The 27274-nt window shown below is 24.2% G+C and overlaps 5 protein-coding genes across 7 annotated transcripts in view; 2 read left to right on the forward strand and 3 right to left on the reverse strand.

The window, feature by feature from the left end:
- The window catches only part of LOC127282418 (circadian locomoter output cycles protein kaput-like), a 46401-nt gene extending 32430 nt beyond the window's left edge, over window positions 1-13971 (reverse strand). For 2 of the 3 annotated variants that reach the window (XR_007843202.1, XM_051306645.1), the window contains exon 1: window positions 305-1386. Coding sequence is in view for 2 of the 3 variants with exons in the window: in XM_051306645.1 (XP_051162602.1) it covers window positions 305-429 (125 nt within the window). In the remaining variant the exon portion in view is untranslated. Of the gene's footprint in view, window positions 1-304; window positions 1387-3150; window positions 3250-13694 lie in introns of those variants that run through there. The other variant, XM_051306646.1, reaches the window with a different exon arrangement.
- A 1289-nt stretch (window positions 13972-15260) lies between these two features.
- Window positions 15261-16018, forward strand: LOC127282497 (DNA polymerase epsilon subunit 4-like). Its single transcript, XM_051306765.1, has 2 exons — window positions 15261-15709; window positions 15803-16018. The coding sequence occupies exons 1-2, from the start codon at window positions 15485-15487 to the stop codon at window positions 15938-15940; spliced, it is 363 nt and encodes a 120-aa protein (XP_051162722.1). The 5' UTR covers window positions 15261-15484; the 3' UTR covers window positions 15941-16018.
- On the reverse strand, window positions 16019-21079 carry LOC127282496 (dnaJ homolog dnj-5). Its single transcript, XM_051306764.1, has 6 exons — window positions 20499-21079; window positions 18462-20020; window positions 17932-18376; window positions 17624-17839; window positions 17312-17541; window positions 16019-17237 (listed from the first exon to the last, which is right to left on the reverse strand). Exons 2-6 carry the CDS (start codon window positions 19979-19981, stop codon window positions 17117-17119), a joined length of 2532 nt encoding a protein of 843 aa, XP_051162721.1. The 5' UTR covers window positions 19982-20020; window positions 20499-21079; the 3' UTR covers window positions 16019-17116.
- Window positions 21080-21340: 261 nt separating this feature from the next.
- On the forward strand, window positions 21341-22783 carry LOC127282499 (ribosome biogenesis protein BRX1 homolog). Its single transcript, XM_051306768.1, has 4 exons — window positions 21341-21547; window positions 21672-21948; window positions 22048-22400; window positions 22482-22783. Exons 1-4 carry the CDS (start codon window positions 21431-21433, stop codon window positions 22713-22715), a joined length of 981 nt encoding a protein of 326 aa, XP_051162725.1. The 5' UTR covers window positions 21341-21430; the 3' UTR covers window positions 22716-22783.
- On the reverse strand, window positions 22736-27182 carry LOC127282498 (choline transporter-like 1). The gene is made up of 12 exons (XM_051306766.1): window positions 26978-27182; window positions 26530-26675; window positions 26060-26451; window positions 25895-25984; window positions 25684-25823; window positions 25391-25577; window positions 25162-25302; window positions 24936-25080; window positions 24733-24873; window positions 24503-24662; window positions 24211-24432; window positions 22736-24133 (listed from the first exon to the last, which is right to left on the reverse strand). Exons 1-12 carry the CDS (start codon window positions 27089-27091, stop codon window positions 23981-23983), a joined length of 2031 nt encoding a protein of 676 aa, XP_051162723.1. The 5' UTR covers window positions 27092-27182; the 3' UTR covers window positions 22736-23980.
- Between the last annotated feature and the right edge of the window lie 92 nt (window positions 27183-27274).

Below are 27274 nucleotides of genomic sequence, written 5' to 3' on the forward strand. Positions count from 1 at the left end.
TTTCCCGAAAGCCAATTTTGTTGAACTTATTACATTCAAATTTGGAATTTATCAATCTCAGACTGCAGACGAGGTTGCAGATTTAGCTTCGAAGAAACAAAATTTTTATAAATACAAAATTAGTAGCGAATGAAAAACAAATTTTACCACACTAATTTATATACATAACTAAAACATCAAAATCTGAATAATATTTATTTAAAACAACAAAAATTTCAATAATAATCCCTTCTAAATAAAATATTCCTCTTTCTTTCGCACAAAAAATCCACTAAAAATTTCACAATGGAAATTATAAACTAACCTTGGCCCAGGTGAGATGTCCATGGTGGTATGATGACCTGAACTTTCATTATTATTATCAAACAATCCAGAATGTTGCGAGTTATCCAATGTGAATTCCGTTTGTCTCTGTTCATGTGACCACATGATTTAAAAATCAACACAAATCACATAAATTTCTCCTATTGAATTAGAGAATAATCTCTTCAAAAAACCAACAACATCACTTTTATCCAGTATTTCCATTTTAAAAAAAAATCTAATTCTTTACACAACACATTGAAAATTAACCTTGCAACTAATCTGCCTCGATTATATTCCAGGGACGATAAAGAGCACACATTTAATCACTGATTATTTTTTTCTTTTCTAAACTAAAAAAAAAAATTTTTTTTTTTATTATATATCTAGAAAACCGGCTTTTGTTTTGTTGATTCCTTGTGTTTTTAAATTCGTCACCGCAAGTCTGATCGTTTCACGTTACCTTTGAAATCGCGACACGTCTCCATCGTGCACAATCTATTTAAATCAGTGAACACTAAACACATACACAAGAGAAGGCCTATATCAAACAGAGAGAGAGAGATGTAAATACGTTTCTTCTTCGATGCGCTGAAATTCTAGACCGCCAATATCTTGATTCAGAATAAAGTGAAGCGAGATGGAATGAGGATTTGTTTTTTCGGGCCTGCGGGAGAGCGTTGACCTTGGCACTGGCTTAAATATATTTAACGGAATTTTGCCTTTCTTCAAAAAAAAAATAAAAAAAAAAAAATCCTAAAGCATCTTAAATCCAATTATCTGAAATTTCACTGGTTTTCTGCTGTACTAATCCAAATCACTAAAATCACTAAAAATTTGGTTGACGCACAATAATTTTGGGAAAATTAGGAAATTTCTTTTTTTTTCAAAAGAAATATATATAAAAATCACAGAAGATCAAAAACGGGGAAGGGAAGATAGAGAGAGAGAGAAAAAAAATAAGTGTATAAACACCGTTTTAACGCGAAGGTTGAATGCGAACTGGCGGGAGATTGTTGGTTTCTTCCTTCGGCGAGTGTATAACTAAACTCTCCCACTACTTGGCCTCGAAACGATATACCAAACGGCGTCCCTCTTTTTTTTTTCCTTTTTTTTTTTTAATGCTTTAGTAACATGTAACCGCATCGGATCGAAAGCCTCGCGGTGCAAGCACTGATAACGATAAGAGAGAATTCTCATTCGACGGTCAATTAAAGATCGAAAATTTTTTTTTTTCTATATCTTCGAAGGAGAAGAACTTATGAAAAGAAGAATTTTTTCTTTTTTTAATGAAAATTCAAAGAAATTTCAAGGCTGCATTTTGTTCAAAAAATTTTCACACTTTTTGTGTGTGTAATTTTAGAATAGAAATATTTGAGTCTATAACAGAATAAACAATTATTTTATAGAAAAATAAATTTATATAAAAATTTCAGGGGATCAATTTTGATTCTTAGGAATAAATGAAATTTTTTTTTTTTCAAAATTTTAATAAAAAAAGAAACTTTTGGAAAATGATTGATTGAAAGGTGTTTTCAGAGGCGAAATTTTTAATTTTTTTTTTTTTTACTATATATTGAGCTGTTCTTTTTCTCCGCAATCAGATAATAATCGTTTCGAGATTGATCGTTACGAATAAAATGGTCGAGTAAATTAATTAAAAAGTGTGTGCTGAACACAAAACTTGTTACCAATCTCGCTCAATGGAGAAATGAGAAATAATTAATCATCAACATAATTGCAATCTCCTTTCTCGAAAATGCTTTTTTTTTATCTTATCCCTAAACTTCATCATCATCATCGTCATCAAAATCCACTGATATCATCATCGTCAAAAGAGAAGAATTTTGTTCTTTAATTTTTTTTTTTTTTTTACATTTCCCTAAATTTCTAAATCAACTCTAAATTACAAAAAAATTGAGGAAAATAATAAAATAAATTTGATAAAAGTGAGAAAAAAATTTATTTGATTCAAATAATCGTTTATTTGTCCAAAAAAAATATATTTTTGAAAGCAAATAAATTTTGGAAAACAAATTATTGAATTAACCTGTAGACTGCCGGAAAGCCTAAATTTAAGATTTTTTGCTGGATTTTGCTAAACGCCGGCAAGCTAAAGGTTAAATAAACTGTATTTGAATCAATAATTTTTTTATGAAAAAAATAAAATTTAATTGACTCAAATAAATAATTAATTTTGACAGAATTAAATAATTATTTAGCAGAAATAAATAATTATTTAGTAGAAATAAATAATTATTTGGTAGAAATAAATAATTATTTGGCAGAAATAAATAATTATTTAGCAGAAATAAATAATTATTTGGTAGAAATAAATAATTATTTGGCAGAAATAACTAATTATTTAGCAGAAATAAATAATTATTTAGTAGAAATAAATAATTATTTGGCAGAAATAAATATTTGATACAAATAAATAATTTTTAAATACAAATAAATATTTATTTGATGCAAATAAACAATTATTTGACACAAAAAAAAAAAATTTAATTGACATAATAATCAACCGATTATTTGAATCAAATAAATTTTTTTTCAATGTACTACAGGAATTTTTTTTTTTTGCAATAAATTTTGTCAAAATCGAAATTCCCAGCAAAATTCTAATTAATTTATAATTAAAAAAAAAATTAGTTATTATTTTATTTTTCTAAATTTTTTAAATAAAAAAAAAAAACGTTCAATTCGCGCAATATTTTTATGCATTTTTTGCGATAGAATGAAACGCGAATTTATATTTTGAATTTTTTTTTTTTAGAAAATTATAAATTATAACGATTACGAAATTAAAGGTATAAAATTTTAAATAATAAATTTTCGACTCACCCGTAAACAGTTTGCAGCTCAGAAACGGAACTAGATGACGAAGCTCCAGCATCATCTTCATCCACGTCGTCCTTCATTTTGTCGAATATTTTTAGAAATCTAAAAAACAAAAGAAGAATTAATAAAAAATGAATTTTTTTTCTTAAATTAATTTTATGTTTTTAATTATTTTTCATATTGAAAATTTCACATTTAATATATATATATATTTTTTTTTCGATAGCATTGAATTAATAAAAATAATAACACACACATAATAAGTGGATTTAGAAATAAATGATAACGTAACACGTTCACTACAATTATTGCAAATTTGCACGTTCGAAAGGGTTTATCATTGACAATAACAATTTTCAATTTATATTAATTAATTAATTAATTAATTTACTATATTTTTCAAGGAATTTTTATAAATTATTTAAATTCTTTTCATAAATTTTTTTTAAATTCAACAAATAAATAAATAGTTTTAATAAAAACGATAATTATTTTATTTATGAAATTTTTAAATAGAATTAATTATATTATTTATTTTAGTTAATCAATTTAATAATTAATTGAATAATTGAATAATTAATTAATAATTAATAATTAATTTTTAATTAATTCCTAATTATTTAATTATTAATTATTAATTAATAATAAATTTTAATAATTTTATTATTATTATTAATTATTAATTTTTAATTAATAATAAAATTTAATAATTTAATAATTTAATAATAACTTAATAGTTTTAGTATCAAAATAGAAATGTTTGTGTCATTATTTTCGATTCAAGTGCAAAATGTTTTATTCTTTTTTTTTTTTAATAATAATTTTTTCAAAAGTATTTCTCCGTTTAATGTACGTTGATGCATTTAATTATCTGAAAGATTAAGTCAGGTAATTCTTTGTTGATGTAACGGGTCGTTGACACAAAACGCTATCATTTCGTTTTGCTGAGCACACGTGATATGAAGTTTCAGTCAATCTTAAATAAAAGGGGGGTTTTTTTTTCTTTTAATTTAAATAAAAATTTTCCGATAAACGTATATAATTTTTCGCATTTTTGCATGAACAATAAGAAACCTCAAGGATGATTCAGTTTTTTTTTTCACACAACGAAAGTAAGATAATTATTTCCCATCAGACAACCATTTTTTTATTATTCTTAATTCAAAGAAAATTTATTGTCTCTAAAAAAAAAAAAAACTAATATAAAAAAAATATTTTCAAATAAAATATAATATTTTTAAATAAAAAAAAAAAATTCCAAATAAAATATTTTTAAATAAAATAAAATATTTTAAACTGAATTAACATTTTCTATAAAAAGTTTTTATTTTTACTAAATAAAAAAATAGTTTTATAATTATCAGGAAAAAAAATTGTTTCTTTACATTTTTTTTTTCATATATTTCTTTAAATACAAAAAAAATGTTTTTAACTTTTTCAAACAGTGAAAATAATTGATCATTTATTTCCACTTATTGACAATTATATATCTATTGTGACATATGTTTAAGAGAATAATTTTTGGAATTTTTACCTACAAACCACACACAATACAGAATTTTCCATTAAAAGGAAAAAGGAAAAGTAACATTATCCTTGTCATTTCTCGCGACCATAAATATAAAACAAATAAAAAAAAAAGAAAAAAAAATGGCAAAATGACCTTGGGTAATAAATTGAAAAATTCTCGTTTAACTAAAGCTATTTTATATTATTATTATTATTATTATTTTTATTATTGTAAAACAATACAATTAATTTTTTCCAGTTTATTGGAGAAAAAAATTTTGTTATAAAAAACCAAATTCTAATTCTAATATTCCTATACAAATTTTTCAAAAAAAATTATAATTTTATAATGAAAATAATTGAAATAAAAATTTGAAATATCACAGTTATACTTTCGTAACTTATTTTTTCGTTGAAATTTTCTTTTCAAGGAGGAATAATGAAACATATGCACGAGATGAATAATCAGATGTGTTCAACAAACCATGCAAAAGAAGACTAAAAAAATCAATGTATATATATATATATATATATATATATATATATATATATATATATATATATATATATATATATTGTAAAGTTCGATGACTGCAAAAAAAAAAAAAAAAAAAGAAAAAAAAACTTTTCAGGCCTATGAACTTTATTGGAACGCACTTGAGGTCAATGAGATCGTATTGGTAAATGTGATCAAAACATTGCTTTATTAGCATTATATTACGTTTTAAAGGTTCAAAGAAACTAATTTAAATTTTCACAGGTCACTCGATTTTTATGGCAAAAAGAAGAAAAATTCTCATAGTCAAAAAAATATTTCATAAAAAAAAAAAAAAAATTGTAAAGAAAATACAAATTTTTAATTAACTCATTTGTAATTTATATATGTAACGAAAAAAAAAAAAAAAGTTAAAATCATTAACAATTTCCCTCTACAATCTAATTAGATGAGTAAATTTAATTTCCAGGTCAAACGCGAAAGAAAATAATTAATTTAAATTAATAAAAATTGGGTCAAAAACTTTGTTTCCATACATAATACATTTAAAAATCTTTATAGAAAATTATTTATTTATTATAAATAAATAAAAAAAAAAATTATAAAATAATTTTAAATTATAAAAAATATTTATTTATTATAAATAAATAAAAAAAAATTATAAAATAATTTTAAATTATAAAAATTATTTATTTATTATAAATAAATAATTTTATAATAAAAATTTATTAAAAATTTATTTTTGCAAATAGCAAAAAATATATCATAGAATTAAAAAAAATTATTTTAATTTTTGATAGATTTCTAAATTTTTTTTTTTTAAACTAAAATATAGAAAAAAATAGCAATTTCGGTTTTCATTGGAGTTTCCTGTAATAATACTATATATAGAATAGGGTAATAAAATATATTATGAATCCTCAAAAAAAAAAAAAAAAAAAAAAAAAAAGGTTGAAATTCTTGGCAATGTGATTATAGTCTTTTTTCATGGGTATAGTCTGTGGTTAAAAGTTACAACAAAAAAACAAGAGAGTTCAGTCAAACATAATTTAAAGTTAGAAAAACCGATTCAAGGACACTTCTTCTGGACTTAATTATGTAATCGAAAAAAAGAAACCGGTTGGTAAAGACGATAGTGTGTGTATACATATATACAAAATCTATATATATATACCCAGATAACCAAGCGTACTAATCGTTATTTACGAGTACGGCGTACTAGTATTATACTAGTTTTATACAAGTACAAAATAATGATATATGTCGTACCAGTACGGTACTAGTACAATAAAAGTATGTCGTACTGTTAGAATTGTAAAATATGATTACTCGATAAAAGTATAGTACTAGTACAATACCAGTACGTCGTACTTCTGAAATAAGAAGCACAACATACTTGTACGATACAAGTATAATACTGGTACGTCGTACTGGGAGTCTTTGCTGGTAATGCCAACCCAACCTCACTTTCTTGACAATTGTCAAATATGAACGCGTCACTGAAAACGGTGCAATAAATGTTGGTGAAAAAAGTGGTTTATGATGCAGCAAAAGAGTATTAACGTTTGTAACTTGTGCTTCTGTACTTATCTTGAATATCCGAGATTAAATTTATATTAAATCATCGATCTTTATAAGATTTATATTCTTTTACTTTGACATGGTGCCGTGGTGTTATTTCATTGAAAAACATCAAAATCTTTTACATTTATAATGAGAAAAATTCATAAATTCGGTCTTGATCATATTGATATATTTTTAAATTCAATTGTGTGTTATTTCGTTATAGTTTTTCTTATACATATAACATATTTATAGGTTAGGATGTGATAATATGTTTTTCAAAGCAATTTATAACATCAAGTTTAAAATTCTTTTGAAATAATGTTTAAATGTAAAGAAATAATCAATTAATATTTGATAATATAAAACACCAGATATTTTAAGATAAGTGAGAATACAAGTTACATATATGATGTAAATAAAAAAAATGATTTTCTTTTGAATAATAAATGAAAATAATGAAAATACTATTGTGGGAAGAGAAAGGGGAGGGTATATAATATTTTATATTGTACATCATACTAGTATTGTACCAGTACAATAACAGTACGTTATACTAAGTCACAAAAGTTTTCAGTACGTCGTACTCGTATAGTACTCGTATTCTACCGATATTGCATACCGGTACGCCGTACTAGTACAGTACCTGGTACCGTGCGAAGGTACATGGCTGGTACAGTACTAGTACGTCTAGTACGTCGTACTAGTATTATACTACTACCGTACTAGTACGTGTGTTATCTGGGTATATATATATATAACGCATGGCTGTGATTTATATTTTTCACAAGAGAGCTACTTATTTGTAAAGTATTAGAAGGGAATGAATCAAGGAACCAGGAAATGATTCAATGAGGGCCTTGGCCTTACATTAAATTTTTTTTTCTTCATTTTCTTAAATTAAACTTTATTTTCACAACCGAATTTAAAATTATATATTTATATCTTATCATAAAATGATGATTTCTCAAAAAAAAAACAAAAAAAAGGGATAAATTCAAAAATAAAATTCTTTATAAATATTTTTTTAAAAAATATAAAAATAAATTAAAAATAATTAATAAATTTATTAATTATATAAATATTTTTATAAAAAATATAAAAATTAAAATATATATTAAAAATTATATTATTAAATTTTTAATTATAATTAAAATATACAGTAAAAATTTGCAAAAAGTGTAAAAGAAAAAAATAAACAATTTTTTTCTATAAAAATAAAAAAAACAGTAATTATTTTCTCTCCAAAAAATGAATAAATCAATTTTTAAAAAAAATATAATTATTTTTTGGTAATTGTATAAATAATCATTCACTTATAGTTTATTATTATAATTTTTTTTATTTTTATTATTATTATTAATTTTTTTTTTTTTGTTATTATTAATTTTTTTATTTTTTGTTTATTATTAATTTTTTTTTTTTGTTATTAATTTTTTTATTTTTTGTTTATTATTAATTTTTTTTATTTTTGTTATTATTAATTTTTATTATTATTATTATTATTATTATTATTATTATTATTATTTTAACACTTGAGTAAAATACGTGACTTATCAAAGAAATAGAGATAGAAAAATCTTTGCGACTAGATTCAAATGTTTAAAAAAAAAAAAAAAGGAAATAAAACAAGAAATGCAAGTTTGTTTCAAATGTATACATATATATTGTATATAAGTAACTATAGTCAACTGACTAGTTTTTCTTCAGTAATATAATAATGAGCAAGTCAGTAGAAATTTCCTGACATTGAAGTGCAGCAATAGAAAAAAACATGACAAATTATAGTTAATGTTACAAAGTGCGCATTTTCCTCGAGTGATAAGATAATGAGTAAAATAGCAATCATTGTAGCAATATATATATAATATATTTTGCAATATATTATATATATATATATATATATATATATATATATACAATGTACTAAAATATATAATATATATTTTTTTAAATTATATTTTCTATAAATCTATAAAAAATAAAAAAAAAATTTCTTTTTTTTCTCCTTAAATACCAAAATTATAAAATAATAAAAATATTTATAATAAAAATAAAAATAATAATAATAGAAATAATAATTACACATTCAAATAATTAAAATATTATGATTTAATAGTAAAATAATTTAATATAATACCTATGTTAAGAAAATAATAATAATAATAATAATATTAATTTAATTAATTAAAAAAGATACGAAAAAAATTTATAAATAAATGTCTGAATATTTCGAATTTTTTTTTTTTATAGTGACGAAAAATTTAATTATATTGGCACAATTGAAATGCTTACTTTGCACATTTATTGAAAGATAAAGGTTAAAGATCAATAATCTAAGACATTTTACGAAATGAGATTGAATAAAAAAAAAGGAACAAATTAAAAGAATTTAAAAAAAAAGGAGTGATTTAGTTTAATATTAATAAAAATAAAATTAAAAATTAATAATTCAAATTGAAAATTAAAAATAATATTAAAAAGTCAAATTGAAAATAATAAATAAAAATTAAAATTAATAAATAAAAATGAAAAACCAATAAATTAATTTTAAAAAAAATTAATAAATTAAATTAATGAAAATAAAATAAATTTCTTTTTCATCAAATTTCATCCCAGTTACACTGTAATATAATAATATATTATTATAAATGCACTTTTTATCATTTTCTATTTGTATATATTTATCTGTTTATTTATTCAATTGTAATTTTATAATTTAATTTTAATAGATAGCAGCTCATTACGTTCATATAGAAATACTTTTTTTTTACTATTTTTTTATCACTAAAGTTTATACTATAGATAATTCATTTCTTGACTTTTGATAAAATATATTGAGAATCATTTATACCAATAACCCTTTCAACTTATTCGTTAACCTTTCTTTTCTAATTCCAAACGGTTTAATTATATTTATTTTCAAATAATTATTTTTATTATATTATATTTTTTATATTATTTTTTATTATTTTTATAACATTAATATTTTTTATATTAACTTCCTTTAATTATTATTATTATTTTTTATTATTTTTTCTACATTAGTATTTTTATATTTACTTTTTATAATTTTATAATGTCCCCTGATTTTATTCACTATTTATTAATAAATAGATTAATAAATTATTGATTGAATAATGTAATGAACAAAGTATAATTTAATTAAATTAATGTTTCCTGCATAATTTTGATTTGTTGTGTATTTAAAAAAAAAAAAAAAATAGGGTTGTACACAATGACACTACCCTCGCTCTCATGCCCCTTACAAATACTAAGCTAAGAATAAATATATATATCTATCGTGGTCAAGCATGTAAGCGCGTCACTTGCCTGACCTAGTTAATTCACCACTATCATCCATGTTCTAATAAAATGTATATATATGTGAGACCGGTTAATACACAGGTGAACACATAATTTTTTTTTTATCCTATATCGAACAACAAATAATGTCTTTAAATCAAGAATATTTATTGCCATAAATATATTTATTATCAAAGAAATTCTTGAAAAAATATACAATAATTTATTTATTTAAAAAAAAAAAAAAAAAAAATCAAGGTGATTGCAAAAATCATTTTTATTAATTTCTTTCCGCGAGTGCTTTTTTTCCCCACAATTATCGTATTTTTCTCTACAAAAATATTAATATAATAAATCATCATTAAAGTAATAATTGAAAAATATTTAAAAATAAAACATAAGAAAAGCAAAAAATAATTATTATTAATTTTTCAGCGAAAATTTATAAAAATTATTATATTAATTATTATTAATATTATTAATTATTAATATTATTATTAATTATTAATTAAGGGTTGTTTTTTTAAATGCCTAATAAATATATATTTTTATAGAAAAAAATATTTCAAAAGAATATCAAATTAGAACGTGAACATCACGAGTTGGCAAATAATTTATTGTCAATTTTTGTTAGTTTTCATTAGATGCGAATTATGAGAGAGGATTCAAGATTTTTTTATCTTTTGAGAAAAAAAAAACAAATAGAAAAGTGCCAAGACAGTTTATTACCCCCTGTAGGTGAACGAATGATTCGAGAATATTGAACTCAATGGGTATATGTTATATTTAGCAAAGAACTCTAGTCTAGTCATCGACACTGGTTATATATATATATATATATATATATATATATTTAAAATTAGGAAAAGAAAGAGAGAAAGAATCAAAGTTCAAAATTTAGATAATCCATATATATGTATATTATTTTTTACATATGATTCATTCAGAAAAAAAATCAGAATGAATATAAGAAAAAAACATTTTAAGATAAAATTTAAGCGAATTAAATTTTATTTAAATTAACGAAAAAAAATTTATATTTCATATATAAAATAGAAAAATTAATAAAATAAATAAATACATAAATAATAATAATTACAATAATAATAATTATAATAAAAATGCAAATAATATTAATTATTATTCATAATTTGCAAACCAAACTTATAATTAATTAATTATAATAATATATAATTAATATATATATTTATATATTATATATTTATATATATAAATTTTTATATTTTTTTTGTATTTATATATAATTAATAATATATATATATTATATATATAATTAATTATTTTGAATCCTGTCTTGCTTAAAAAAAAATTAAATAAAATACTCGAAATAGTAGATCTTAATTATCTTTTTTAAATAAGTAATAAAATAATGTTTATATTTTAAAAAAATGTTTCTAAATACTTATCTACTAAAACTTGATAAATATTAACGTATATAATTAAATTAATATTAAAAAAGAAAATTTTAACGAGACCAAAAAAAAATGGAAAATTAAAATGATTTTTTTCTAAATAAAAAAAAAAATGATTCATACAGTGACACCTGGTGGTGAATTTGTTTTAGTTAAAATCATAAAAAACTAGAATCTACTTTACCCGCATGAAGATTAAGAATAATCACCTACTACATTCTAAAAATGCAGATTCTTTCTTTTTATCAAAAAAAAAAAAAGTTTTCTCAATACTGATAATTATTTAAAAGTAAATCTAAATTTCAATAAATGATTACACTAATAATATTGCATTATTATATATTATTATTATTATTATTATTATAATTATTATTAATATAATTATTATTATAATTATTATAATTATTTTATCAATGATAAATTATTAATTAACAATTATTAATATAATGAATTCAAATAATATTCAAATATCGATATTATTTGCTAATATAAAACAAGAGAAATTAAAATTTTTCCCAATAATAAATATAATAAATTTACTACGAATTTTTTTAGTAAAATAATTAAAAAAAAAAGGATTCATAATTCTATATACGTAAATTATATAAGATTCTTTAAGGAGAAGCAGGTCAGCAGTTGTGAAACTACAACTGGTATTTTCAAGCAAATTCTTTTTTATCATTAATCACTAATTCCGAAGTAAATAAAAACAGATTCATAACGAGAAAAAGAGAGAGAGAGAGAGAGAGAGAGAGAGAGAGAGAGAGAGAGAGAGAGAGAGAGAGAGAGAGAGAGAGAGAGAGAGAGAGAGAGAGAGAGAGAGAGAGAGAGAGAGAGAGAGAGAGAGAGAGAGAGAGAGAGAGAGAACATCAATTAATCAACAAATAAATTATTTTTATAAAAGAAAATTGTTTAGCAGAGACAATAATTATTTTATTTTACCCGCGGTAAAATAATTAAACTCTATAAATTTATAAGAATAAAAAATTTCAATGAACTTTGGAATCCATATCTTTACAATCATTAGATTGAAAATTATTTTTACAATGACAATATTGTTTTTAGCAAAAAAATTAAATTATTATTATTTGATTAAGAATAAAATAATAATATTGATATTCTGTACAAATTTTTCAAAGTTAAAATTATTCAAGTCTAATTTAATCTTGGAAAAAAAATAATTAATTAAACATTTCAATATAAATTCCTATTTTAATATCATGTCGTATCAATACAGTTAAAATGATAACTATATAAGTCAAGATTGTTTTTACAGCTTAGTAAAGTTTCTTGTTTATCTAAAACGACCGTTACATCACAACTATTAAATAAATCTCATTGTAACGAATTGCAGTTACAAGTTATATCATTAATTGCCATTAAGTATTGAAACCAACTACTTTGAAATGAAGGTCACGAAATTATATCTCGAAAGAAGTATACATATATAATTTTTAATATGCAATTTCGTTTATAACGAGAAAAAAAATTCCTTTTTAAAAAAAAGTATTTCAAAAAAAAAAAAAAAAAAATGCAAAATTTACATAAAATATGCAAAAGATAAATAATAATTTGGATAAATGATATTAGCTAAAAAAAATTGCGACCAGACGTAAAAAAAAAAATTATAATCAAAATTTTTTTGAGAAAAAAGGGTTGAAAAAATTCAGTTGAAAAAGTGGTGACCCACTTTACAACGCCCTCCTTGTCCTAGAAACAGACAATCGATAATCTGGCATAGTTTAACTACATATATATATTAATTGGAACATTTGTATTATTGACAGGACAATAATAAATAAAAATTTGTTTTAACCAAAAAAAATATTCCGAAAGAAAAAAAAAATTTTCACCTACAAGAAAAATGGAATGCAAATAAAAATTGCATATCCAAAATTGTTAAGATAAAGATTATTTAAATATTTCTTTCTTTTTTTTAAAAAAAAAGGAGCGTGGGAGTCAATGCCCGGTGAATGACAACATGCGGGGAACACACCCAACCTTCTAATACACGGCGTTAATGCCTTCCGGGAACCTTGGACAATCAGATAATGCACGTAGAATGACCTCGGTAACGAATTTGTTTAGTTCCAATTAATGCAATGAGGGGTTTATAAAATCAAATTGCATTTTATCCCAATTTATAAACACCACTTTACATTTATCAAATATCAAAATTGTTTTCTTTTTTGTATTTATAAATGAAAGAATAGATTTTTTTTTTTTAATGTTCAACTCACCTGCCAATGGGAAAAGATAGACCGTAAAATAATTCCTTGACTGCAACCACGAAAACTCAATGATTCTTTTAAGCCGCAACACTAGCGGCGTGTTCTTTTTGTCATAAAACACTACACATCACGATTGACATTCACAAAAACTGGATAATTATGATGATTTTGAAGTAAACAATATCATGTAAGCGCTTGAGAATCCTAAAAATCCGTGAAATTGACGAAGTGGCGCAATACCTCCATCTTGTCTGTTTTTCTCGGGTTGGGATTGACCTTAGAATATCTAAATCATAGATAAAATGTCAGTTATAAATTTTTAAACTATTTTAATATTGAAGTTTGTCGCTAGGTGGCAGCACACAACGGTCGACAGGGTTGGCAACTTGACTGCAATGAACACTTAAGGGTCTATTCACAACCCAGATGTAGTGCATAAATTAGGGTAGAAGATCTGTAATCAAACGCTTTTACGATTTTCAAAAAAAGGAAAATTAATAAAAAAACGTAAATTAATAAAAAAAAATGAATAAATACTTATCTTTCAAAACATTGGCGTTTTTCTTAAATTTTAATCACTAAACGAACTTCAATTAACACTGGAAAATTCTTCACTGACGGAATATTAAAAAAACACGATGCTTTTGAAAATTGAAAACGTTTTTTTTTTGGCAAAAAAAAAAGGTTTTTTGGTTTTTATCAAAACTCACCGGTCGTTAACTTCATCCTCCTGATGTTTTGCAAAGGCTCATCTAATTTTCATCCTAGACATGCTGTTTCCTCAGTACCCAAATACACACACAGACAGGTTATTTTCACTTTTCACGAATTAAATTTAAAGCACACTACCGAAATTAATTGGATTTCCATAGCGAATAAATTAAGACGCGATTGATCTTAAACGACACGCACCACGAGGCAGGTCTAATGCCCGGTTTCACATTGTTCACTATTGACATTTTATCGACTTGTATGATTTAATTTCACTAAGAAAGTTGAAAATTGAATTATAAAAACAACCTTGGGAGGGAATTTTTTTTATTATTACTAGTAATTAATATGAAAAGGGATTGAAAATCATTTGTCGTAAATGCACGAGGGACACTTGCACACACCCACGCGAACACTGTTGTAAACCGATGCAATGTTGCCAATTTTCGCGCATTAAATTTACACAAATGAAGTTCAATTACCATTTAACTTTAATAATTGAAAATATTAGCTATTAATTTAACAAAATATTTAAAAAAAATTAAAATTCATTCGATCGTAGCGCTACACTTTTTAGAAATAGAATTTTACATGAAAATTGGTGACGGCAACAGGGTGGGGAAACATGTCCACAGTAAACTGTGCGCAAGCGTGGAATACGATATCTAATTGGCCGAAATGTGCGCGCTGATTTAAAATATGTTCATTTTAAAATCTTTAACATTAAACAAATTTAAATTAATAAACTTATCAATAGCAAAGGCATTAAATTTATCTAAATAAAAAATTTCTAATATTTATATTTTTTTTTCTTATTAAAAATAAGCGCAATAAAAATCACAAATTAGTTTTGAGGTTATGTTCTAAAAGCAGACGACTTATTTGTAAAACAACAACAAAAAGAAGTGTGTTGCTTTTAATTTCTTTTCCTTTTTTTTCCTAATTTCTGTAAATAGTTTTTAAACAAAAGTATAGTTAATTAAAAACGCAGAATATTTTTGTTTTACATTAATTGTTTTCAAAACAAAATAAAATATAAACAATTATCTTAAAATTAGTTCAACAATTTACGCGCCAAATTAATCATTATGAATTCTGAGAGTGAAAATGAATTATTAAATGATATTAATATTGATAATACTGAGGAAAATGCTTTAGAATTAGAGGAAATTGATTCAGCACCACATGTTGAAGAGGAACTTCGAGAAAAACTAGTACAATTGCCCTTGGGAAGAATTAAACACATCGTTAAAATGGATCCTGAAGTTAATCTTGTGAATCAAGAAGCTATTTTTTTAATTACTAAATCAACAGTAAGATTTTATTTATACTATTGAAAACAAGTAACAAAAAAAAAACAAATCTCAAACATTTTGCATTTTAAAAAGTTTAATTGTTTTTTATAGGAACTGTTTATAGAATCACTTGCAAGAGAAGCTTATAAATATACATCTCAATCAAAAAAGAAGACAGTACAAAAACATGATATTCAAAGTGCCATTGACAATGTTGACGCTCTTGTTTTCTTAGAGGGAGCAATGTAAGATGTTATTATTTAAAATTATTATATTTTTTCTATTTACATTATTCTAATATTATTAAATAAATAAATAAAACATCAATATCTCTGCACAAAATTTATTATTAGAATATTATTATGAACATTGCTCATTGTTTGAGTGACAGAATGAGAAGAAAATCAGTCTTAATCCTTGCCTGTCAATTTATCTAACTTGAGCAGCCGAAAAAAAATGCTCTCTTTGTTTTTTATACACAAAAAAGAAAATGTTATGAAATTTTCTTTAACAATAAACACTAGTAACACATTTTTTTTTTTTTTTTAAATATATGTATATATTATTATTATTATTAAAAACAAATTAGTAATTCACGACGATAAAAATTATCGCTAACACCTATAAATCAAATTGTGTTAAAAGAAACGTAAAAATTATTAATAAATCCAAAAAATCGCAATATTTGCATATTTCTTTTATTCATTTAGAGCAGGACTTACTGAATTTTCTTTTAACGTCAATTGACATAGTATTAAAAATAATGAAGAATTCTTTCTTTTTCTTTTTTTTTTTTTTATTTTGTTGCACGAGAAATAGTTTATAACCATTCATAGAAATATATCTCAATCGATATATGCAATAAAATATAAAACTCGTCTAAGCAAAAAAGAAAAAAAAAATTATATTAATTTATCGAGAAAAAAAAATTATCATTTACAAAAGTATTTTGTATCACCATTTTATAAAAATAATATTTTTTTTTCAAAAATGTCTCAACAGAAAGCAATTGCTCTTTTTGAAATTGATATCGATTATACAAATTATCTCTTAAATTATTATTATTATTATTATTATTATTATTATTATTATTATTATTACTGCTATTACTATTATTATGTAGTATATTTGAATTTATGCCTGGTTGTCATTTGATGCAAACTTGAGGGCGTTTTTTTTTTTTTTTTAAAAAAAAGCAATTGAACACAAAAAAAAGCTCTTTCTCTTTAAAATTACTCGACGTTACAAACGTCCTTTTTTTAAACGATTACCTTCAAATAAGATTAATCTTATCACTCAAAGAAAGAGTTAGTACATATTGACAGACCTTAATACAAGAGTATCATTTGTTAAAAATTAAAAAAAAAAAAAAAAGTTTTTGTAAAACATTAATCACTTTTTTTTTTTTTTTTAGTAAAACTTTTTTTACTTCTTACGCTTGGTTTTACGTTTTCTATTGTCGCCTTTGTTCTGCTCGGCTGAATTGGAGCCACCTGCTTTACTGTGATTACAAAGATTGTTGATGAAATCCTCAAAATCCGCCTCACTAAAGAAGAAAAAATAATTAGTAAAAATTCCCTTTTTTTTTTTTTTTTTTTTTTTTGATAAAGAATTTATTACCTTGTATTATTATCCGTTTGTTGTCGTTTTTTACCACCGGCGGGTGATTGTGTCGGTAATCGTTGTCCTAAAACAATTCTGTATTGAACGCTATGTGTATTTGCTCTAAGATGCTTTAAATTTCCAGCTTGACACGCAGCCCAATCGGTTACATCATAAACTGCTCCCTCCATACAAGCATAGTAATGCCATAAAAAGCCCATTACGCGAGATTCTGCCCAAATGTCACCCTAAAGAAAAAAATAATAATAATAATAATAATAATAATTACAATTATTAAATTAGAATTTGTTTTTCTAAATTTATAATTACTTCTTTCGCGCTATGACGAATTTTGCACTGTGCACAAAATCGAGCCGCATAACAAGGACGTTGAGTTGGAATTCTTTTATGTCGTAAACCACAATTTGTACATCTTATTGTATTTGCAGCTTGCTCCATTTTTCTATGCAATTGCGATAATAAGTCACTCAATTCGCCCCAAGCGGCCTCCACTTGTCTTGTTTGATCAAACGCTTGTCTTAATTCCTGTAAAGAATTTCCAAAAATTTATTCAAAAGTAATTAATTTTATTAAAAATTAAGTAATATAACAAAATTGGGGAAAAAAAAAATTCATACCGGTTCGCCAATTAAGTCAAAGGCATGGACGAGAATTTTAAAAGCCTCTTCAGCGCCTGGCTGATTATTTTTATCAGGATGAACAAGAAATGCTTGTCGTTTATAATACTTTTTAATATCATCATCAGAACATGTTGGCGTTACTCCAAGTATACTGTAAGGATCTTTTCCTTTACATGCAAGTAATCGTTTCATTGCCTCTTCACCTGTACTTGGTAATGCAATATTTGCCTCTAAACCACCATGAATCCATCCAGCTGGTGTTTCATCTTTCTCTTCATTTTTTGTTCGTAATTTACGCCAAAATGCAAATTTACTACCACCCAACCAACTATCCATTTGTTTACCAAAAGCATTTAAAAATCGTATTTTTGAAAATGAAGTCGCCAAGTACATCCATGAGTATTTTAAATAAAGAATTGTATGAAACCATCCACATTTTCCACTGAAAAAATAGAAAACAATTTTTATTATTAATAAAAGACTCCAATTATTTCTCTATAAAAAAAAAAAGGGAAAATAATACTCACAGCTGAATAACAAGATTTGCACTCATACTAAAAACATCGGAAATCAAATGAAAGAGCCAATAAAAAATTTTGAGAATTATTTTACTCCAACGTAATAAATATTTATTTAAATTACGATAAACATCTTTAAGCGCTGATTCACGATTTTCACGTTTACGGCTACGTTGTCCTTTTCTTATTTGTTGTGCTTTTTCAGCTTGGAAGCGTTTTGAATTTTTATCCTTACAATTTTTTTTATCATCTTTACCAATTTTATTATTTGCCTGTTGATTTTTTTCAATTTTATCCGCCGATATTGTTTGACTGAAACTATTTATTGTATTTAAATTATTATTTATTTGTATTGGCTTTTTTTGAACATTATTACCACTTGTTTTTGTATTACAATTTTGAATTTTTGTATTATTTAATGTTTCATTTTTTTCCATTTTTTTTGTTGTTTTAATAGGACGTTTTTTCTCATTAAAATTATCAGATTTATTAAATGTATTTAATTCAGTTTCAATTGGTGAACCAAGATTATCAAGTGATACCCATCGTCTTGATAAATTAGAATTTTTATTTTCAAGAATTTTTTTTGGTCCTTGAACTTTAGGGGAATTATGATCATCGCTACCAGATGAATTTTGTCTTTTTAAAATAGCTGGTTTTGATTTTGTTTTTTTACTAATTGGTTTTTTAACAGTTTGCTCTTGTTTTGGCTTTATTGATGGCGCTGTTTGTGGTGACGATGGTGTTGGCGCTGATTTTGTTAATACATCAGAATATGATGGACGCATTGGTTTAACTTCAGCAATTGCACGCGGTTTTTTTTGATAAGTTTCAGGTGCAGCACGTGGTAATTCATCGTTATCTTTAATTTCAGTTATTGTTGTTGATTTTGGTACTGGAAATACATTTGGTGAACCACCAAATGGACTATATGTACCCGATTGATTTGGTACCCAATTACCAACAAGATTATCAATTAATTGTTTTGAATTATTTGAATTTTGTTGTGTTAAATTTGTTGTTACTTGTTGATTTCCAAAGAGGCCATATTCACGATCAATTAAACTTTGATTATTAAATGAATTTAAATTATTCAATTGACATTGTTCGGCCATTATTTGTGATGCATTACCATAAATAACATTAATAAAATTACCACCTCCAACATCAATTGTTCCAATAAGATCATTATTTTCATTTATTCCTAAATGATTAACTGTTTGTGGTGGAAAATAAATTTGTTCTGGAATTGGTGAATCGTATGTCGATGTATCGGGATGCATATAAACTGGTGTTGTCATTGAATTTAATGATTGAATATTTGATGTATTTGGATGAGCAGTTGGTCCTGGTATATAACGTTGTATTCTATTTGGATTATAATCCGACCAATTATGGGACGTTGATTGTTGGGACGGCATTCCAAATTGAACATAATGTCCAGCAGAATTTTCCAAATCTGCCGTTACTACCTCAATTATTTGATCTAACGACATGCGTTCAAATTCTGATTGCTTTTGTTCTGTCATTTTTTTTTTTTTTTTTTATATTTACACCGGATTAAATACCTACAAAAAATAAAAATTGTCATAAAAAATACGAAATACAAAATCAACAATAAATGACCTTTCTTGTACACATGTTTTGAAATTTTCTCTATTTTTGTGAAATTTCATTAAATATTTCTTAAATACAAATTAAAAACACTCCAATAATAAAAAATCGAATGTTTTGAAAAACACAAAATATGAATGTTGCAACATTTCTATGTATGTGTGGGTGGACCTAAATTTTGTAAAATAATCTTCCAAGGAAATAAAATGTTAAAAAAAAATCCATATGTTTATTTTATGGTAATAAAAAGAAAAAACAATTCTTGTAAAATGAATGAAAATTTGTAATTTTTTTACGAGATTAGGTAATGAATCTAATTTTCGCTCGTAACCTAAAAAAAAGGGAACGAATATAGGGACAGTAGATATATATATATCTAATTTTTCTCAAATCAAAAAAAAAAAAATGATACGAATTATAAATTTGACTTACCTTTATTATCAGATATCCGGTATTATCAAAACAGATATTGCATTTTTTAGAATGATGATCACATTAAGCAATGATACACAATTTGTGAGATAAACCACGCGGTATGTGCAAAATCTCCATTTCGATATGTCCACTTCTCGTTGATTCTCGTACTCTCTCTCTCTCTCTCTTTCTTTCTCGTTGTTGTTCGTCGACAAGATGTGTATATATATAATTCAAGTCACAACACGTTCACTGTATACTTATATATGCCTTCAACTTTATTGCAATTATCATAAAATCTAGGAGAGCTCTAATGTCCCTCTCTCTCAATCTTTCTCTCTTTAAAAAGACTTGTTTATATTTAATCGTTCAAGGACAAAAGAAAAACAGCTTTTATAATGTATAAACAATATACTGTTTTCTTTTTTCCCTTCTATTTTTTCTTTGTTCTCGTTTTATTGATACTCACAGTCACGAAAACAGATTTCTAATCCTCAAAATTAACAGAAAATGTATATAATTAAAATTGTACTGAATTGCATTTTTATTAATTTTGCAAATGTTTTTTTTTTTAGTTGCAATTTTTGGGATGAAAAAATAAACTGGACAATTTTTTTTATTAAAGGGATTTTCACAGGAATGTCACTTATCAGGTTAGCCAACATTTGTATTTGAAAAAATTTCTTTAATTTATGTTTTTCTAAATTTTAAAATAAAATTTCTTTTAGTTAATTTTTGCAGGAGAAAAAAAACATTAATAAAAATGAAATTAATTATTAATAATAGATTTTTTTAAGAAATGTCACATTATGTCACATTCACACTTGGCAATTTTTGTCCAGTACTTTTCTCTTGTAAACCAACTTCAAGTCGAATCTGTTTTAAATTCATCTGACATTTTTGTTTTAAAACACGTGTTTTTGTGTTTGTTTAATATTTTTTAAATAATAATGACTAAAAAATCATTAAAAAGAAAAAGAGAAGCTAGGGAGGATGTTGACACGCAAAAAGAAAATGAAGAATTACCACCTGCGAAGCGAATGTCTGATGAACCTACTCCGAAAAAGGTATGTTTCTAACCTATAAAAAATTTCGCAATGTATTAAATTTATTTAAATTTTAAATGAATATAAATTTTACTAATAAATATATATTTTTTTAAAATAAATATCAAAATTTTTTTTTTTGCAGACAAAGTGGATAAATAGACAACGTGTTTTAGTACTTGCTTCTCGAGGAATTGGCTTTAGACATCGACATTTAATGGATGATATTAAAAAATTAATGCCACACCATCGTACAGAATCGAAAATGGAAAGAACAAAAAATTTACAAGTTATTAATGAAATGTGTGCAATGAAAAATTGCAATAAAACAATTCTTTTCGAAGGTCGTCAAAAGAAGGATTTATATATGTGGATTTCAAATATTCCCGATGGTCCCTGTGCAAAATTTCTCGTTGAAAATAGTAAGTTTAAAAAAAAAAGAAAATTAATTAAAAAAATAATAGAAAACATTTCCTTTTTAAAAAAGAAAACTAATTTCTATTTTAATATTTTTATTTTAGTTTACACAATGGGTGAATTAAAAATGACTGGGAATTGTTTAAAAGGAACGCGTCCTTTACTTTCCTTTGATGAAAATTTTTCTAAAACAGAATATATTTTGTTAAAAGAACTTTTAACACAAATATTCGGTGTTCCCAATCATCATCCAAAAAGTCAACCATTCTTCGATCATGTTTACACATTTAGTATTCTCGATAATAGAATATGGTTTAGAAATTATCAAATATTAACTGAAGATGGTGCATTAGCTGAAATAGGACCACGTTTAGTTTTAAATCCAGTTAAAATATTTGCCGAAAGTTTTGGTGGTGAAACTATTTGGAATAATCCCCATTATATATCACCGGCAAAGGTAAATTTTGTTCTTCAAAAAAAAAAAAAAAAAAAAAATTAATTTCCCAGACAAATATAATTTATAAATTTAATTTTTCAGTTTCGTCAAGCGTTTAAGAAACGAGCAGCCGGAAAATATGAAAATCGAATTGAACAAAAAATGATTCAAAAGGCAAATAAAATGGAAAAAACTTATGCACTTAATCCAATGGATGAAATTTTCAAAGGTGATATATTGTCTAAAGCAACGGAAATTGAAGAGAATGAAGAAAAACAAGGAGAAGTAAAAGCAAAGATTATTAAGAAAATAAAAAAATCTAAAAAATCCAGGTAAATGAATAGATTTTTGTAATATAAAGACCACTTTTTTTTAATAATAATAAAAATCAAGTTACAATATAATCGCTGGTGTAAATTTAATTATCGCTTATTCAAAAAAAAATATATTTTTTAAAAAAGGCAAGGTCTAAAATTCTTTTTTTTTTAATTGAGAAAATCTATTTTTGCATTTTTTAATTATTTCCATAAAATAATTATTCTTCTATTTAATTACTATTTTAATTTTAGACCTAGCTTTTAAAAAAATACACATGACAAAATCACAATAAAGATTTTACATAATAATAAACATACAATTTAAATATAAAATTTCAATTAGAGAAATGAAATATTATAAAGTAAATATTTAAACTGCAAAATATAAGGCAGTACAGGGCTTATAATTAATTTTTTTTTATATATATATTCGTCAAAAGTGGTTATATATAAAGGCAAAAATGCTCTCAGTGCTTGTGTAAACACACAATTTCAAATGTGTATAATAGTATAAAAATTAATCGTCTTGCGATATATATATATATATTTTTTTTTGTAAATAGTATTTAAAAAATAAACGCATTTTACAATATAAATAACTTCTTTAAAAAGTAGTTTTTAAAAGAAGTTCAAAAATTAACTTTTGATTTCTTCAATAACTATTTTAATTTTTTTTTTTTTTTTCGTGATTTTTGTGCAAAGTGTTTCGTGCAATCACATCCATCAAAAAGCACCATCAATTATGTTTTATTTTTTTAATGATTAAAATTCACTTTCATTTAAAAAATATTCACAATCAATGTTGAGAAAAATACATTATATAAAAGTGCTGATTATTAATTATTTTTGTACGTTATACAAGCCTCTGCTTGACTGTAACTTTACTTTTAGTTTCAATTTCGTATACAATTTGATTAAAAAAATACCTTCTCTTTCTCACAAGGCAAAATTGGTAAAAATTAAACACAGATATAATTAATTAATTAAAAAAAAGGAATTATACCGTAAAAATTAATTAAAATACTTACATTACTAAATTAATGATTTTCTGAGATGAGATCAAAAATGTTTACAAAATTTAATTTTTTACAGAAATTATTCTGTCAATTAAAATGATCTTAATAAATATCTAAATGAAATGAATTTTACAAATAATGTAAAATGAAAGAATTATTTTCAAAAAATTCTCAATGCAAATTTAAAGAAAAAAAATAAAAATGGAAAACTCACCTTGGAAGCAACATAGGAAAAAGATAATATAAAATACTCGAGAAACTATAATACTTATTGATTCATTGGAGCTAACTCGTGTGATTGTTGACCATTTGTATTTGTACTTTGTCCAAGTTGAGCCAAACCAGATTCTCGCCATTTTCCATTTTCTCCATTCAAATTTTTATCTTCACAAATGCAAAGATAGAGCGTATCGATGATTGTCTAAAAGAATTTTTTTTATTTTTTTTAAATTAAATTTTTATCACAATGTAATTAAAATTGAAAAATTAATTAAAAACCTCATAAAGTGAAATGACGCAATGTGCGATGAAAAAGGCAAACACGCAGATGACAAATACCGGTGCGGCATAAAAATAGAGACGCGAATTGTACTTGAGGAAAATTAAACCAATACTTCCAGTAGCTGCAGTCACGAAACATTTTCCCAGGAAAAGAATAAAATCTCCCACGCTATTAATAACTGCTATTTGAACCGCATTGCTGACAATTGTTGCGAAAGCCTGTTTTTTAAAAAAAAGAAAAATTAGAAACAAAATTATTAATCAAAAAAAAAATAAATAAATGACTTACCACTCTTGCAGATTTGCAAAAATTTGTCCCCTCTATTGCCACCACTGTATAAGCATTGTGATTCATAAAACGAATAAATTTCTCCAAACAGTAAAAACAGCAAATACAACACTTTAAACCACATTGTGCGCACGGTGAAGTTTCTTTCGTTTTTTCAAACCTGAAAATTTTATTATTTTTATAAGAAAAGAAGCTAAAATTTCTGTAAAAAAAAATAATAGAAAACTCACTTTTGATGCAAAAAGGTGAGAATTAAACGTGGCAATTTAAAAAGAGTAATCAGAAACGATCCACAAGCAACGGAACCCAAATGATAGCAGAATAATGTTCCCAATGATGAACAAACTGGCGAGCGACTCGCATCTTTACCTCTGTAATTAAAAAAATAATTGTTAAATTTAAAAAAAAAATTGCCATTTTGAAAAAAACTTACCTAAAATACCAGTGGGCAACAGCTCCAGAAATTACCATATTTTGACAAGCGCTAATAAATTCCGATGTCCAAATCAAACCAATAATATAAACCCACCACATATATTTCACCCATGTTGAATCCACATATTCAACAAGTGTAAAAGCTAAAAAAAAAAAATAACAATGGAAATTTAATTCAATTTTCACTTTCAATAAAATAATTGCATTAATTAAAAATAAATTACTTTTGAAATTATCAAGCGAAAGATGATCCTGAACTTTGTGATCCTTTAGAAAATTTCTTCCTTCAAGTGCCGAGTCATTAAGTGTCACTGAATCAAATATTAGATTTCTATATTTTTGCACCGGTTTTGTACCTGGATAATCTGAAAATATTTTCAATTATTATTATTTTTTTAATTTAGTTTAAATTGAAAAAAATGATAGAAAAAAAAAATGGAGATTTATAATTACTGGCAGTTGCGAGGGAAAGAATAACCGCCACCCAGTAGACAAAAAATAATAATAGTGCCACAAATGTTAAGAGAGGTGTGAAAAATAATCCGGGAAGTTCAGCTAAACATTTGGCACTTTCTCTAAAAAGTGTCGTCATTAATCCAATGTGTTTTCGTAGAGTTATGAGCAAAAAGAACAGAACTACCTGAAAAATTAATTCATTTATCAAATGAAATAATAAATTTAAAAAAAAATTCAATAACTATAATAAATAATTCAATAATTTAAAAAAAAAAAATAATGAAAATTACAGTTATAATTGTGGCAATTATAGAGAAGGCTAAAAATGCTTTTTCATTTCGAACTGATTCCTCTAGAAGTTGAGTATCATCGGTATTATCCAAATTTTTCTTTATATCAAAATAAGTCCACCACAATAATCCAGTGCCGACTGAAATTTAGAATAATAAATTAATAAAATATTTATAAACAATTTTTTAAATGCAAATTTTTTTTTTTTACCAATAGAAGAAACGCTGACAAGAATCATTACAATCCACGTTACAAAACTCGCCAATAAATGGAAAATTGCAATTGTCAATAGAGACAATACTGAAACAAAATGAAAAATAGAAGAATAATTTTTTTTTAAATATATTTTTATGTTTTTTTTTTATTATTTATTACCAAATGCAAGGAATGAGAATGCCAAAATTTCTCTCCACGTTTTATATAAATCTCCCAAAACTTGTTCAATAACATCCCATGAATTTAAAACTCCATATAAATTAGAAACAATTGCTCCTGCTGTTTCTTTAACTGCTTTTGGTATACATCGATTTAAAACTGAGATACTATCATAAACTGGCAATTCAGGACATGAACCAGTTTTATTTTTATTATTACTACTATTGCATGCACTAAAATTACTGCCAGGCCCATCATGACATAATTGTGAACCAGTTTCTTTATAAAATTGACAAACATCATCCATTGTATTTAATTTACGTGTTGGACATTGTTTCACGCAAATTTTCAATGAATTTTTCACATTTGTTACATCCATGAAAAATAGAAATCTATATTGGCAGAAAAAGAAAAAATTTTTTACAATTTACATTTTTGAAAAAAAAAAATAATTGAAAATTTATACTCACGGTTTCTCGCTAGTATCTTGACCAGATAATTCCATATTACCAAATTTGGGATTATTTTTCACTCCGCAGGTGTTTCCAAAACTGTCATAACCATTTATTAACCTTATTGGATTACCATAAACGAAAGCAAATGCAGCGATTAAAATCTAAAAGAAGAATTTTAATATTAAGAAAATATAAAACAAAAACAATTATAAAAAAAAACAAAATGTCAGAAATTGAATAATAGAGAAAAATAAACAATCAATAACAATTAGTCAAAGGTACTCTATTGTTTTAAAAATATTTTAAAGATTATTTTGTAATATTTCTGTCTGGTAATTATAGAATATTAAATTAATTAAGAAATTGTACTTTTTTTTTTATAATTGATTATAATTGATTTTTTATTTTGCGTGTAAAATATGAAAAAAAAAATTGGAGTATAGTAATTTTTTAGGTTATATACCATTAGGAACCAAAATAAAATAAAAAGGATCAGCCAAAATACATCGGTACATCCTCGAATGTGTGTTTGTCCTGATCGTTGTTCCTCATCATCATCACAACCACAACAACTCATTTTTTTAATCAACTAAACACAAAGCCGCTCCAATAAACAATAACCTATATGCGGGGTGTTTTACTCTTGTTTGTACTTGTCGTTCGTATATTTCCGCATACACTCGTGACTATTCGGCACTCCTTTTGTTGGGGGGGAGTTTTTAATTTAAAAAGTTTTTTTTTCCCCTCTGCAAATATAAAA

The sequence above is a fragment of the Leptopilina boulardi genome, unplaced genomic scaffold (genome assembly GCF_019393585.1).
Source record: "Leptopilina boulardi isolate dan_hultmark-lab unplaced genomic scaffold, ZJU_Lbou_2.1 LbouV2_30, whole genome shotgun sequence".
NCBI classification, from domain to species: domain Eukaryota; kingdom Metazoa; phylum Arthropoda; class Insecta; order Hymenoptera; family Figitidae; genus Leptopilina; species Leptopilina boulardi.